Raw genomic sequence first — 15,168 nt, 5'->3', positions numbered from 1 at the left:
TATTACGTTGCAATTCACTGTATCCGCCATTCAATCGAGTCACTGCTCTTTACACCAACTCGAATAAAAGTAACAAATCACGATGCTATTTCGAGAGAATCTTCTAAAGATTGGAAGAACCAAACGAATCTTCTCCACAGTAATTTTTAACGATGTCCGTGCAATTATTTGCTTTGCAGCAATCCAAAACCATCACAAGCTACGTTGCTATTTCGCAAGAATCGAAACGATCGTATAATATCGTATGATACAATTACGAATCGTCAAAATTTCTCCTCCATTTGCTCTCTCGTCGTAATACGTCGTATTTACCAAAAATTCATTAAATATCCGTCGTTCAACCCTTGAATCACGTCGCTTAACGCTGATCCAAAACCATCGGAAATTATAATTCCACTTGGAGGAAATCTTTCAAATAGAACTAATTATTAATTACTCGCGATTTCTCGGTGAAATCGCACTTTAAAGTCCAAGAAACAAACGATAAGACGATGGTGGCACGTGGGGACTCGTGTTCGCGCGTAAGGTGGCAGGGACGAGCGAAACACGGAGAACGACGCTGGCCAGCCTCGTGACGATACGCTCGGATTATATTTAGAGAAATACGTCAGAAGCCGGAGCGCGCGCGGAGTGGTCGAGCCGCGGCCGATGAGCTTTCGACGGACCAGACTGTTATGGAACTGTGTCGCGGAAGCTCGTCCTCGAGGTTTTCCGCCTCGATGCTCGTTGGACAGCGTTTCTTCGACGCTTGACCATCGTTTCAATTCCATATTTATTGGTACTCGAATTTTTTCGAATTTTTTCTTTTAGTGAATAATAATTGTTCAGTGCGTCTTGGCAGATTGGTGTTGTTAAGTTGAAGAATTTTTCTATTTTGTTTTATGTCTGCCGATGCTGACGCAGGCTGAAAATTTACGTCAATCGTTGTATTTACCGGTGTTCGGAACTTTTCTCAGTTTTTTGTGATCGGTTGCTGAGTGTTTTTTCTTTTTTTATTGGTGTTAAATCGAAGGACATTTCTTCATTTCGTGTTATATTTCGCAACGACGATGGAAATTTAAGGAGTTGGACGGTTCACGTTAATCGTTGTATTTATTGGAAACTTTCTCCATTTTATTGCAATTGATATGTTATCCGACGAAGCTGCGTATTGATTTTCCTCGATGAAAGTATGATTTGATAATATAGACGAAAGATAGCAAGTGACATTGAGATCAAGGGGCAATATTTGCAGAACGTTTTACACGTCGACGATTACCAACGTTTGATCCGAAAGGTGTCCAATCGTTCTTGCACACTTTCGTATAGAAGAAACGTAATATAAATTGAATATCCTAAAGAACAAACGCTTAATTAGAAACACGAAACTCCTCGGATTGCCAGACAGTGGAACGAGAAACATTATATTTTTTTTAAGGTTCGTTCCCAAAATAACATTGTTAAAATAGTAATCTCTTCATAAATAATTTATGAAGACTAGAAGAAAGAAACATCTGTTTCATTTTTCACAAAAATATAATGCACACATGTACGACTGTTGAACGTTCTGATTAATTATTCATGAAAGAATTTCATTCATTGAAAAATATTTATTCACACGATAATATTCTACTTATCTTCTGAAATTGTGGTTGAAGCAAAAAAAAAAAAAGAATCTAAAAGCTTGCAACGAGCTCAACAAATTTTTCATTTCTGATTTCTCATTCGACGATACTCAAGAATAATATCGATCTAAGTCCTAATTAAAACCGATTTAAATATGCAAAAATGCGCAAAATGTCCAAAGAAAAATGCCTGTTATAGCATCTACCAAGGGATGAAACGAGTCTCTATCTACCAATTCGCCAATGATATTCATGAAAATATGAATTTGCATAAACATTAACGTTCAAAAATATATTACAGATTTTTATGCAATCTTATACTTTTATAAAGAGAACCAGTACTCCCTTCACTTTCGAAAATTTTATATATTTTAATATACCTATTACAGGTATGCATTCTATGAATTTCCGCGCCATTGAATTTATCAAAAGTACTTCGCACAATTTGCATAATTGTTATTTTATTAATATCGATATCTGCATAATTCTTATGCATGAAAAATCTATTTATAGGTATAAAAAGAGCACGATTGAAATTTTTATCTGCGTTATCGTCTCACTATGCGCCACTAAGAATCAGATCGTGTAGTCTCAGTCTCAACGAGACGTTTTCGCAACGATAATTGCGCGAAAGAAGTCTCGTCCAGTAGGCTCGACAAGAGCTCAGAAGCGTCTCGATTAATAAGAGTACACTCTCCGTCACGATAAAACGATGGAAATCTGCTGCTACTTGCAAGTCACAGTGGCGCAATTGTGGCTCGCGTTCCGATGTTATCGGATCTCATCCGCGAATTAGCGTCGTTATTAGCCAACTCGCAGTAAGTGGGTCTTCGATGTCACGCTAATTCCTTACAACACGCGTCTCGATATTAAATATTCGTGTCTGCAGTCCGTTGAAATGACGCCCTATCATCGACACGTTTACTCGAAAGTTTATTCTCCAGTTCTTTGAAGTTCCTCGATACTGTTTCGCAACTTTACGCGAAATATTCTCGGAATGTTTTTGGAATTTCACTCACTGACGACTTTTGCCGGACCTGTTTGACGCTTTTGTTTTTGTATACTGAGATCTCGCGATGTTTGGAGGTTCCCTCTCGATTCGAAGTGATTTGGCAACACGAACGAATGAAGCTTCAGTTGGATTTCCTAGAAGTATTTTTAAGCAACGATTTTCTGCGAATACGCACTCTCTTACGTGGAACTTGCTATTTTCGCTCGAATTTAATCCAATTGCTAAATTACGAATTGGTTTTATTCTCCTTGCTAGCATTAAGTTTTGTTCTTCGTTGCAAGGGTTTATATCTCTGTGATGTATAAGTATGACAATAATATAGTTTGTAAAGGATCTGTGGTGTATTTTTATTTAGTTGTTTACTCGATGAAATATTTCAAGGCTACGCTTTCTCAAAGTATCTCTCCACGTTCCTTTCCCTCTCCGAAACAATCTTGCAGTAAATTGAAAAATGTTAGGGATATTTTTAAGCGTTTGTATCGTCTTTGAAATAGTTTCGAAACGTTATCTTCACGTAGGTAGTTAAAATAGTTTTGAAACGTTATCTTCACGTAGGTCGTTGAAAGATGATTTTATGCGGCTCGCGAGTCTAGAGCTCGTAAAAGTATTAATAAAAACCCATGCTTCTGTTTGTTGCAGGAACAGAGAAGCTTAAAAGCTGGCGACCTGTCGCACCAGGAAAGCAATAACATGGCTGCATCCACGATGAAGCTACAGAGCGATTCATTCAGTTCGGAGAAAGTAAGAGAAAGAGAAACAGAAAATAACAGCAACACTCTTTAACAATCATATCTCGGCGTACAAAGTTCGAAAATTGGAATAAAAAGAAAGATCATTCACAGATATTATCAACGACCAAATAACTCAATAATTCGATTAATACGTTCCTAAGTACGTTATGTATATATAATTAATTAGAATTAAAATAATACGAAGAGCATCGATCAATGTTGTAGGTAGTCGTGTTCCTGTTTCAAAACGTAAACGTTGATATTTTAACGTCCAGTCGTGCTAGGCGATACAGAGAATATCTAAAAGAGAAACAGAAAGAAAGAAAGAAAAATGAACGTTACTCACAAAAATTCGTCCGTTCCAAGAACTCGATATTTCGCACTATATAAACGTTAAAAAAGAATCGCACGTAATAAATATGTCACAGTTTTCGTCGAAAACCCACGATACCAAGAAACGTCGAAACATTCGATGGTCACCATCAAGTAGAATCGTTCGTGTTTGGCCAGCCACCAAGCAAACATTCGAAAAGCACGAGTCCTGTACCGTTCAACGGCCAATATATTCATCCTCCGTTATGCTATTTGGCACACGTGCAGACTAGAGGCGCGTCCTGACGCTCTTCGTAAATTTATACGCCATCATCTCCGTCGTGAAAAGTGGGATCTGCAAATTTAAACAGTGATCAGCTTGCGTCGACTTTCAGTGTTTCTCGATTTCCCGACCGGTAGCTCGACACCGTGTCCCGGAAGACGATGGAATCCGCTGCTATGCTGCGGAAGTGTAGCCTCGACTCGAAATTGGTAGCCGTTCTTTTCAGTTTTCTCATAATTCTTTCTTCGAATCTTCTTCGTGTTTCGTTATTGGTTTGACTCGATACGCTTGTAGAGGATAGTTGGTCGTGTGGTTTAAATGACGAGATAACTTGATGTTAAACCGTCAAATATATTTTAAAATAATTATAAATACAGAGAATGTTCTCTAAGACGCTCGGTACTAACTGATTCGCTAAAGACTGTGTATTGATCGCTATTAAAATCGCTCGAGACTGAGACTGAAAACTGGTTACCTTACGATCGCGTTCGTTTATTTATACTGGTCGGGAGAGTACCGGAAAATTAAATTCGTTTTCTTTTTTGACGATTGCGCGTAGCAGCGACATTGTTTTGGCCAGAGTTTATTTATTATTACGTTATATATGTCCTAACAACTCCGAGGCAAAACAACATAATTCAAATTGTCCTCCAGCTCTTGAAGCCTTCATTACAGGATTTTGTTTTGAAACTTTGGAGATCCTTTTCGTAGATTTGGAGAATTTTTTTAAAGAAAAGTTTCTTAAAGAGAAATAGACTTTTATCGTCGTCATGTTTTGTTGTTTTGTTAATTTCTTCGGTGAAAGATTTGATCGAAAATCGTGAGATAAATAGATTAAAATAAGTAGCGCCGAGCTTAAATCAATTGAAAACAAGTAGAAACGTGTAGAATATCTGCTAGAAAAATTTAGCAAATATGTCTGATAGTATCTAATTAAAGTGAAAATATATATATCAGAGAGTAGTATCTTTTCTTTATCTAATCCAGAAGCTTCACTGTAAACTCTTCTAATTATTGAATAAACCACGTGATACAGAACACTTTAAACCAATATTTGATAATTATGACAGAAAGAGAGCGTGATATTTGGTGTGGATTCTAAACAATAGACTTAAGTCGAAGATGATGTAGATTAGCGTTTAATCAGCGATAATAGAAAAGGAAGAGTAATGGAAAAGTTTGAGATGTTCCGTCGTGCTTGATGCGTTACGTAGCGATACAGAAATAATAAAGATACGGGGAGCGGACGTGGCACAGTAGTGATAATTCTCTGTGACGCCAAGTTACGGCGTGTTCAGCGCCAACCTAAAACGCTTATTCTAAAGATTGACGATGTCCTTTGCGTTTGATGATTCGTACGACCAAGAATGATTCATTTATATTAAAACTTTCGGAAAATTTTTCATTTCTTTCAGTCGTATTTAAAGAGTTTGTTTTACCCTTTAGGGTCTAAAAAGAAGGAAGACGAGTTATATTCTTTTTATATTCAAAATTTCCACAAGTTATAAGAAAAATGACGAAAAAAGATATTTACAATCATTTTGATAAAAGGTTTACATTCGTCATTATTATTTACGAATTACGAGGAAAATAGAGAAAAATTGTATTCACAGCTTCATTGCAATTTTGAAACTTCTTTAATAACTTTAACAATTCTAAGAGGGATTATCTTTTTCTATTTCAGAAAGCTATGGCAGCACAACAACAAAGACAAACGGTCACTTCAACCGGGATCTTCAACCACGAGAAACACATTTCTGCAGCAAGTTCGCAGTCAAGTATCACAATCGCGAAAGGAGTCACCTCAAAATCTTCAATGATCAGCGCAGCGAGTGCAGTGAATCAATTGATGAACGGCATGAGGCCGGCTGAAGACGAACTTCTTTCTCTACCTCTGGACGATCTAGACCTTCTATGCTCAAAATCGAATCCCCAGGACGTCGATCGAGCTATCGCCAAATACTCTAATTTCCTAGACAATTTCGTGGAACGTTTAAAAGCCAACGATTGTAAAAGTGGCAAGGCACCGTTGTTATTAGACAGAGTGAACGAAATCATTAGAAAAGCGTGGGCAGTACCTACTCATGGTCACGAATTAGGTTACACCCTATGTAACACCCTTAGAACGAGAGGTGGTCTTGATTTATTAATGTCCAACTGTATAGCCAGCGATAATGAACTACAGTTTTCTTCGGCCAGATTATTAGAACAGTGTCTGACCACAGAGAACAGGGCACACGTAGTGGAACACGGTTTAGAGAAGGTTGTGAACGTTGCCTGTGTATGCACAAAAAATGCTAATTCGGTGGATCATTCGAGAGTAGGCACTGGAATCTTGGAACACCTGTTTAAACATAGCGAAGGGACCTGCAGCGATGTGATCAGGCTAGGTGGTCTAGATGCTGTTCTATTCGAATGTAGAAAGAACGACATTGAAACGTTGAGACACTGTGCTGGTGCTCTCGCCAATCTGTCTCTATATGGTGGTGCAGAAAATCAGGAAGCCATGATCAAGAGAAAAGTGCCTATGTGGCTGTTTCCACTAGCTTTCCACAATGACGACAACATTAAGTACTATGCTTGTCTGGCAATTGCTGTATTAGTAGCCAATAAGGAAATAGAAGCTGCAGTGTTAAAGTCTGGTACACTGGATCTAGTTGAACCATTTGTAACCTCACATAATCCCTATGAATTCGCCAAGTCGAATCTAGCACATGCACATGGTCAGAGTAAAAATTGGCTTGAGAGGCTGGTACCGGTACTAAGCTCAAAAAGAGAGGAAGCTAGGAATCTGGCAGCTTTCCATTTTTGTATGGAGGCTGGCATCAAGAAACAGCAGGGCAACACGGAGATCTTCCGTGCGATAGGAGCCATTGAACCGTTAAAGAAAGTAGCTAGTTGTCCTAATGCAATTGCTTCCAAGTATGCGGCGCAGGCATTACGTTTAATTGGGGAGGAGATTCCTCACAAACTCAGCCAACAGGTACCTCTCTGGTCTACAGAAGATGTCAGAGAGTGGGTGAAACAGATTGGATTCGCGGAATGTGCACAGAACTTTGTGGAAAGTAGAGTGGATGGTGATTTATTGTTACAGCTGACAGAAGAGAATCTCAAAGAAGATATTGGTTTAACAAATGGTATCAGGAGGAGAAGGTTTACCAGAGAATTGCAGAATTTAAAGAAGATGGCTGATTATAGCAGTAGAGACACGGGAAATTTAAATAGTTTCTTGCAATCAATTGGTCAGGAGTTCTCAATCTACACATACAGTATGCTTAATGCTGGCGTTGACAAAGACTCCATCAGGAATTTGTCTGAAGATCAGTTACTGACAGAGTGTGGCATCGCAAATAGCATCCATAGGTTGAGGATATTAGATGCTATTAAGAATATGCAGCACAATCAGTTGGGTTCTTCGGAGGATGAATCACCAGATAAATCCTTGGACGTGTTTGTTAGTTATAGAAGATCAAATGGATCCCAGTTAGCCAGTTTATTGAAAGTCCACTTGCAACTGAGAGGCTTCTCTGTGTTCATTGATGTTGAAAGGTTAGAAGCCGGCAAATTCGACAATAACCTGCTGCAAAGCATCAGGCAGGCAAAACACTTCCTCCTTGTGCTGACGCCCAAGGCTTTGGAAAGGTGTATACAGGACAGTGAATGCAAAGACTGGGTTCATAGGGTAAGTTATTGATTCAATTTGTTTTTGTGAAATGGTATACTTGCTGATATTATTAGAAAAGTGGCTTATATTACATTAATGGTGTTTACAGGAGATTGTAGCAGCTCTACAATCACAATGTAATATAATTCCTATCATAGACAACTTCCAGTGGCCAGAGCCTGAAGAACTCCCTGAAGATATGCGAGCAGTTTGTCATTTCAATGGTGTACGATGGATCCATGATTACCAAGATGCCTGCGTAGACAAACTAGAAAGGTAATCATAAACATTTATTAACACATAAAAGTTAAAAAAAGACACCCAACTTTCTGATGCTTACAAAATTGAGCTCTTTATGTCTGGAATAATAAATCATTATATTTTAGAAATATCAAACTTTCTTTACTATACATAATTTGCTCTTTTTCTTCTTTTTTATTGAAGTTTCTGCAATCTCGGATCTGAATATATACTGAAGATTTTCTCAAAAATAAAAATTTGCTTGCCAGGTTTATGCGAGGCGAAATACCAGTCAGATCAGATATCCCAAGAAGCATCGCGCCCAAGGACGTGACGCAACCAAACACACCGGGTAACACAACTATAAGACAGCCACCGAACTATCAACGTATGCACAGTAATGAAAGCAGGGGCAGTGACAAAGACTCGACAGGAGGGCGAGATTGACTAGAGGGCCCGCCCACAGCCATACCGAGCAGGTATCTATCCTTTTCACAAAAATAATATTCATCTAGAGGATTAAACTCTTACTAAATTTTGGAGTGCATTAATTCTAACACAATTCTTTTATTTCTATGCAGCCAGGATTAACAATCACGCTAAAGACAATCAATCACGTCTAGGTCAGTCGAGGAAATTTAATCTTACATTTATGTTGTAATTGATGTCTTATCAGCTTATTCTTCACATAGTCTGCTTTTTTCTATTATTATTGTGTATTTTAATTTTTATTATTTATATAGCCATGAAGTGTGCTAGATATTTCAATGTGTTTTATCTTAGAATGATTCCTTTACAACAACAAAATTTGTATTCATATCATATTTAAATATATAATAATAATTAAAGAAACCATTGTAAGATGAACCAATGATATGTGTATAATCGAAGAACGAAGCAATATTTCATATATGTCAATCTTGTGCCTTAAAATAATAAAACTATAGAGCTGCATGATTGTTGTACTTGTGACTGTATCAAAATAATTGTGCTTATTTACTAGTCCACACAATTAGAATCCACTACTATTTCTACTCTCATTGCAGGCTTAGAAAATCGTCAAGTCCGTCCCGTTGGTTAATGGGTTTACCGCCTACGTCTCCGCGATTGAAGTTCACCCATACGCAGCCTGGAGGAAGTCCAGTACCACGAAGACCTCCACGACATCCCCCTTCTCCGTCCACCAGATCTCGTTCGCTGGAACTGTTAGATCAAGATGAGAAGAAATCGGTTTCTCCTGTTAGAGAACCAGAAGCACAGGCGAGACCAAGGTCCAGAAGCTTGGATGGTTTGTTAGATGAAGATATAGTGCCAGAAAAGAAGACTGCAGAATCATCGAAGCCAGGCAACGAGAACGAAATTGACTCCCGAATATCCCTGGAGGTTTTAGACAGACTTTCTGATACTAAAGTAGAAAACAATCTTTTTCAAATTGTACCAGAAGGGGCACAAAACAATATAGATAGAGGGCCAACTGTTAATCTTCATTCTCACAAGTCTAATGATCGGAAAACAAAGTTGAGTGGAAATCAAAGTCCAATACCAATTCCTAGACAGCGATTAAAAACAGCTGCAGAAATAAAATCGGAATCGGTTAATATTGTAGAGGAAAAAGAGTTGCAAAAATCGTCAAATTTCGAGGAGAACAACGACAAAGGGGAACAAAATTTACCAACACGACCACCGAAACCGAATCGATTCGTGAGTGTAGATACAGCGTTGTCGTCTGTGACTTCGAGCATGGAAGACGAAAAGGACTCCCAGGCTAGTTCAGAGAACGTTGATCCTTGTGATAGTAACACAGAATTGAAGGAACGATTGGTCGTAACGGGAAGCGATAAATCGACACTGCTCAAAGCGAAAAGCTGTGGTGCGGGGCTAGACTCTGACGGAAGCATTTCGTCAAACGAATACAAGTCTAAATCACGGGAACAGGGCTCGTTGCTCTCGCTTCCAACAGGAGCCGAGCCGAAACGAAAAAAGAACTTTATGGATAAATGCGTGAACAAAGTGCGATCTTTTATGAGGAAATGACTTTTGTCAGATTACGACGATACAAAGACTTGTTATTTAATTTTACGATGATTAATTGTAGTATATAAACGTATTGTTGATCGAGCTTGGTGATTCCAGCTACGCGATGTTTCGCAACCAAATATCGTATATATTCGCTCGTCTTTCAAACTGTTTTCCTATTCTATATTAGAAGTTGTTTTCGAGATGTACAGACTCGCCTCGATAAACAGTATTTCCTTTCCCTATCACACAATGATGTATCGTGTAATGAATGTACATATTTAAGATGATCGAGAAAAAGAAGGAAAAGAAGAAAAAAATTATGTAAAATCTTTCGAAAGTCAGATTATTACTAGCCATGAGTGTACACGATACTTAAAAAATGTATAGCGAATAAAGAAATGGTCATAAAGCATCGCCATGGTAAAGTTGCGAGTTGTCGTAGCTTCGCTTCTGAACAATGACAGGCAACATAAACATGTAATTAATGTTGTGCCTATTACAAAGTGTCTTTTTAGAAATTCAGAATTACGAGATGCGAGATTTTTCTCAGATATACAGAAACACAAAAGAGTAGCCTGTTTATTTCCAGGTGACTTTTATATTTCCTTATCAAATTGTATTATAGATATACATATGTTATAGACGCGTAGATAGGTAGCATTGTTATTTGTAATACTATTTTTTAGTCGGTTTTTTTAGGATATCGTAATATAATGTTCCATTTGTGACAGATGTTGCGAGTGATGGCAGCTAACCCGTACGAAATAATAAAAGAAATTTTATCGTAACAACCGGTTACGCTATATTTTATTGTTTAATAATCGTTTTTACTGTATCACATTTAACTGATGTTACGTTACATATGAAGAAAATTCGAACAAAATCCGTACGAAGTGAACCTTACGAAGCTTCGATATGTACTATTCTAAGATCCTGCCGAAGAATCAAGAAATGTATATTTTACCAAAGTTTCGTAAAGTAAACGTAAGAATTTTATCAAAAGTTTGTTTCCCATAAAATAAATTTTATTGAACAAATCATTACAAGTTTAATTTGTTATCAAACACTCCACAATTCTTAGTGTCATGGACATTATACTAAATACTATGCCAGATAAGAACACAGTGAATTTGTCAAGAATATTCCAATTTTAATACATAATCATAATATATAACAGTCAATATTATTTTTCCTTTTTTATTAATTAGTATTATCAAATGGTATATATGCAAATTATTAAACACACAATAAAACAATTCATAAAAGGTAAAAACAATGCTGTAGCCTTCATAGCATGAAACAATTCGTATCCTTAATAAAATTAGTAGAATATTTAAAATATTTATATCAGGTACTATTAAATATACAAATATACAAAATATATTATAAATATACAATAAAATTATCAAGCCTAATAGCGAAATCACTTCATTTATTTATAATATCATCTCTTCCTCTGAGTCGTCTCATTAAAATCATATCTTGAATTTGAAGAGTCACACGCTTTCCATGCTGTGACAATAATACACAATCTTCAAAGAATTGAACTAGATATGCTTCAGTAGCTTCTTGCAGTGCTTCAAGTGCAGATTCTTGTACTCTATGTACAAATTATAAAATTTATAATATGAGATCTTTGATTTACTTTAAAAATTCAAATATTTATATATTATTTTAAATATATATATATTATATTATATTATATTATTAATAAATAAACTTTACCTTCTTACATCACTTCTAGGAAATAAATCTGTCATAATTTCTTTAACTATACGAGCAAAAGGTAGTTTTGGTATAAGCAATTTTACACTTTTTCTAAAATATCGAATTTCTTTCAAAATGTGTGCCTTTTGAATTTTGCGTCTGTCCACTACAACGTCAGTCTAAGAAAAGTATGTAATAATTAATAATAACGTTCTATACTTATTTATTTATTTAGAAAGATTTTTAAATAACATTAAATTTATAAAGCCATGGTGTGATTAGAAACTGTTTTTCTCAAAATATTCTTACCCTAGATTTATCACTGCGTGCTGTTCGCGAACTGTCAATTGATCTAAAACAATAACACTAAATTTTATAATGATATAATTTTAACATAAAGTGTTAATATTTCACATAAAAATATTGCTTATAGTAATGTATACATCACATGAATCTCACGCATTTGAAAATGACAGGTTCAAATGAAACAGTTTAGGGACTTTTTTTACAATAATTTTTTCGACAATTAAATCCATAAAGACTATCATAAACGGGTTTCAGATGTCCAAGTTTCATTAAAAATCGTCATTATCTAATATATTTCACTATATGAAGTTTCTAATATTAATTACACAATATATCTGTGACTAACCTTGCATCAGCTTTTCGGCGTACCATTTTTAATATTTGACTTTACTTAAATTATGATGTACGTATGTTTTAAATACTTTTTACTATATTAGACTGTTTGCACTTTACTTAAATGAAACATTAAGTCATAAAAAAACATAAAAGCACAATTAAAAACAATTTCACTTAATGGCGCCAAAATGTGAAAAGCTTGGCGGGAATTCTACTACTTGAGACAGTGGACATTTATGGTTAGATGACTACTGTAGTAGTAAACCAATCCAATCTATTTCTAACTTTCTCTCACGATTACCATAGAACAAAGACTCGACTAAAACAATGTATGCATATTTTTATGTGACTAATTTATGTGTTAATAATAACATGAACACAGCAACTTACCTACTTAGATACGGAGTTACACATGCAGGCAAAAGATAGCTATTTTCAAGCACGTGGATATGCAACAGGTACTCTGATAGTATAGTATCTATATCTATACATACATACATACATAAATATACGTTAAGATAAATCGATATATTGGCGAATGAAAATATTCAATTTTACATAAAAAATATTTTATTAAAGACTTAACAAGAATATACTTCATTATTATTAAATATAATATAACTACATATATTTTGTTTTTCACATATTAAACAGAAATACATTAATAAAATATACTCTTTTATGATTTGACAAGTATCTTTTTTAACTGTACCCTTTTTACATATTTATTTATAAACTTTGTTTTATTCTTTTTTTCTATTGACTCTGTTGATGTGCTCAATGTATCCAGATTCCTGATAGATGGTAAACTAACAGTCTCTGAGATTGGTACATACTCCTTTCTATTATTTTCTTTTTTGGACCACTGTAAAAAATTCTTTTTTGTCCATTGTAAAAAATTATCTTTCGAATTATCATTATCTTTCGAATTATCATTATCTTTCGAATTATCATTATCTTTCAACTTATGAACACTGTCAAATTCAGGAATGTTTGCATTCTCTTTTATATTAAGCATTTCTTTATTATTTTGTAAACGAGGTTTTTGTACTTCAAAAGATTCTTTTGTACTTTCTTTATCGTTTTCACTTTCATTAGTCGCATCAAAGTTGCTGAAATCTTTCACAGGGACAATACTGGTATTTTCTTCTACTTTATTTACAACCTGTATAGAGTCTCTTAATTTTCCCCAGAAGTCATACAAACCCACTCTGTTATAATCTAATACAAACATATATTGTAGCTGTGGTGGCAATTTGCATTTTTCATACAAACATGGTATAACTTTCCTTTGTCGTTTATCTGATTAGAATAAATAGTATAATATGAGATTCAAATCATACAATCTACATCATTTAATGAATTGATATCAAAACTTACCAATGCCTAATGCTTGAGCATAGCTCAAAAAGAATTTGTTTGCTGGGCTTTTTAAAAAATTGTTTGATATTAGAACAATTAGTCTATTACAGCGTTCTGATATCAAAGTCATTATGGCTTCATGTTCGAATGTAACTCCAGCAATTAAATCACGATCTTTTACACAAAGCTGAAAGACATTTTATTTATATTTTATTATTTTTTCATACACAATATTAGTTTTATCTCTTTACCTTCAAGTTATATTTATTTTCCAATTTTTCCAACATTTCAGTGGCCCAATTAACATCTTCAGCAGCATACAATAAGAAAGCATCATAATATTGATTTTCTAATCCTTGTCTTAGTCTATGAATATCATCTGTTAAAAAATAATATATATGTGTCTAGTAACTTTTGATTACTTTGCCTAATTATATCACATTATACTTTATATTACTTGCCTACAGTAAGAACTTTTTCATCAATGTCATTTGAAATTACTTCAGCTGATGTCTGAGACCTTTGCAATTGTTCTAGGTATCTTTCACCATCTTTCTCTGTAATATTAATATGATAGGAAGAAGAAAAATTTAGATTTACAGCCAAATGCATATGTAACAAAATATAATTACATATTATAATTAGTACAAACCAAAAAGTTTTGATGTATCGTCTAAGATATCCCATCGTTCAATTTCTTCCAGCACAGTCTGTAAATCCTTCAGCGTAATATCTTTTTCTTGCTGTTGCCAAGCTGTTAAAATATATGCAGTTGGATCTGGATGCGACGTCAATAATGGTATTATTTCTCCACTTAATTTGCAAACGTGCGCGAGGCCTCTCCAATCTCTGGGAAATTGATAAAAATTATTAACTATTAAGAGTTAACACAGAAAAACTGAAACTTTGAAAAGGAGTTTATCAGATTAACAAAATCTGAATTACCTTGGTAATCCATTTTCAGAAGGCAAAATTTTCAGAGGATTTAATAATGATGAAATAACACATTTACTTTGGGCGGATAAAGAAACAAGTGGTACTGCTGATAATTCAACCGTCATTTTTTGTGTGTTAGGTTATGTTAACCTAACCTCAAAACTGATTTCTAAGAATCCGCGAAAGTGTCTCAAACCTGTTTATGCGATTGTACCCTGAAATGTGACTCTTCAATGACCAATTGAAGTTTGACGTTTGATAAAATCAAAGAAATTTATTTAAATATCAGACATTTTGTCATATTAATTTTACAAAAATTTGGTTATTATATCGAAAGTTTTAAATTAATATTCAAATCTTTATTTAATATAAAAATATATTGAATTTATTTCTTCATTGCTTTATGAAAAACGGAAACAGTAATAATACAGTAATGAAACTTGAAAACGTTGTTGTTTGCAAATAGAGAAAGGTAGTAAATAAAGATGATAATCAATCGTAAAAAACATTTATAAGAAAGGTTATAAAATATATGTTAAATATGTAAAAAAGATCGGACAGTGTGCGAGAGAGATTTATCGATATAAATAATTACATTTAAATACAAGGAATATTGACAGAAAGTTAAAAATTAATTCGCCAGCAGACCGTGACAG

The 15,168-nt window shown here is 34.8% G+C and overlaps 3 protein-coding genes across 4 annotated transcripts in view; 1 reads left to right on the top strand and 2 right to left on the bottom strand.

The window, feature by feature from the left end:
- Sarm (sterile alpha and armadillo motif) overlaps positions 1-10,905 on the top strand; it is a 138,931-nt gene extending 128,026 nt beyond the window's left edge. The window contains 5 exon segments of the mRNA XM_033328379.2: positions 3,256-3,357; positions 5,627-7,624; positions 7,716-7,882; positions 8,116-8,325; positions 8,893-10,905. Of these exon segments, the coding sequence (XP_033184270.2) occupies positions 3,256-3,357; positions 5,627-7,624; positions 7,716-7,882; positions 8,116-8,325; positions 8,893-9,880 (3,465 nt within the window). The 3' untranslated portion in view covers positions 9,881-10,905.
- Positions 10,887-12,849, bottom strand: LOC117153887 (uncharacterized). Of its 2 annotated transcripts, none has more exons than XM_076617413.1 (4): positions 12,605-12,849; positions 11,882-11,924; positions 11,591-11,751; positions 10,887-11,465 (listed from the first exon to the last, which is right to left on the bottom strand). In XM_076617413.1, the coding sequence occupies exons 1-4, from the start codon at positions 12,712-12,714 to the stop codon at positions 11,294-11,296; spliced, it is 486 nt and encodes a 161-aa protein (XP_076473528.1). In that variant the 5' UTR covers positions 12,715-12,849; the 3' UTR covers positions 10,887-11,293. The 2 variants fall into 2 exon arrangements, with proteins under 2 accessions (XP_076473528.1, XP_033184278.1); XM_033328387.2 differs by lacking the exon at positions 12,605-12,849 and adding an exon at positions 12,225-12,554 and having other exon boundaries at positions 10,888-11,465.
- On the bottom strand, positions 12,767-14,903 carry Myd88 (myeloid differentiation primary response protein MyD88). Its single transcript, XM_033328739.2, has 6 exons — positions 14,522-14,903; positions 14,229-14,425; positions 14,038-14,133; positions 13,828-13,955; positions 13,595-13,763; positions 12,767-13,516 (listed from the first exon to the last, which is right to left on the bottom strand). The coding sequence occupies exons 1-6, from the start codon at positions 14,635-14,637 to the stop codon at positions 12,894-12,896; spliced, it is 1,329 nt and encodes a 442-aa protein (XP_033184630.1). The 5' UTR covers positions 14,638-14,903; the 3' UTR covers positions 12,767-12,893.
- Positions 14,904-15,168: the final 265 nt, after the last annotated feature.

Source organism: Bombus vancouverensis, chromosome 3, assembly GCF_051014615.1.
Source record: "Bombus vancouverensis nearcticus chromosome 3, iyBomVanc1_principal, whole genome shotgun sequence".
NCBI classification, from domain to species: domain Eukaryota; kingdom Metazoa; phylum Arthropoda; class Insecta; order Hymenoptera; family Apidae; genus Bombus; species Bombus vancouverensis.
The sequence above is the reverse complement of the archived record's forward strand: the minus strand, read 5'-3'. Positions and strand labels throughout refer to the sequence as shown.

Excerpts from the sequence above, each read along its gene's own strand:
- LOC117153887 (XM_076617413.1), bottom strand. The coding sequence starts at position 12,714 with ATGTATGTATGTATAGATATAGATACTATACTATCAGAGTACCTGTTG. Across the intron at positions 11,925-12,604 it reads GTAACTCCGTATCTAAGTAG|ATCAATTGACAGTTCGCGAA; the intron begins GTAAGTTGCTGT and ends TTATTGTTTTAG. Across the intron at positions 11,466-11,590 it reads CCTAGAAGTGATGTAAGAAG|AGTACAAGAATCTGCACTTG; the intron begins GTAAAGTTTATT and ends ATTTGTACATAG.
- Myd88 (XM_033328739.2), bottom strand. The coding sequence starts at position 14,637 with ATGACGGTTGAATTATCAGCAGTACCACTTGTTTCTTTATCCGCCCAA. Across the intron at positions 14,426-14,521 it reads TCTGAAAATGGATTACCAAG|AGATTGGAGAGGCCTCGCGC; the intron begins GTAATTCAGATT and ends TCAATTTCCCAG. Across the intron at positions 13,517-13,594 it reads TGCTCAAGCATTAGGCATTG|ATAAACGACAAAGGAAAGTT; the intron begins GTAAGTTTTGAT and ends TATTCTAATCAG.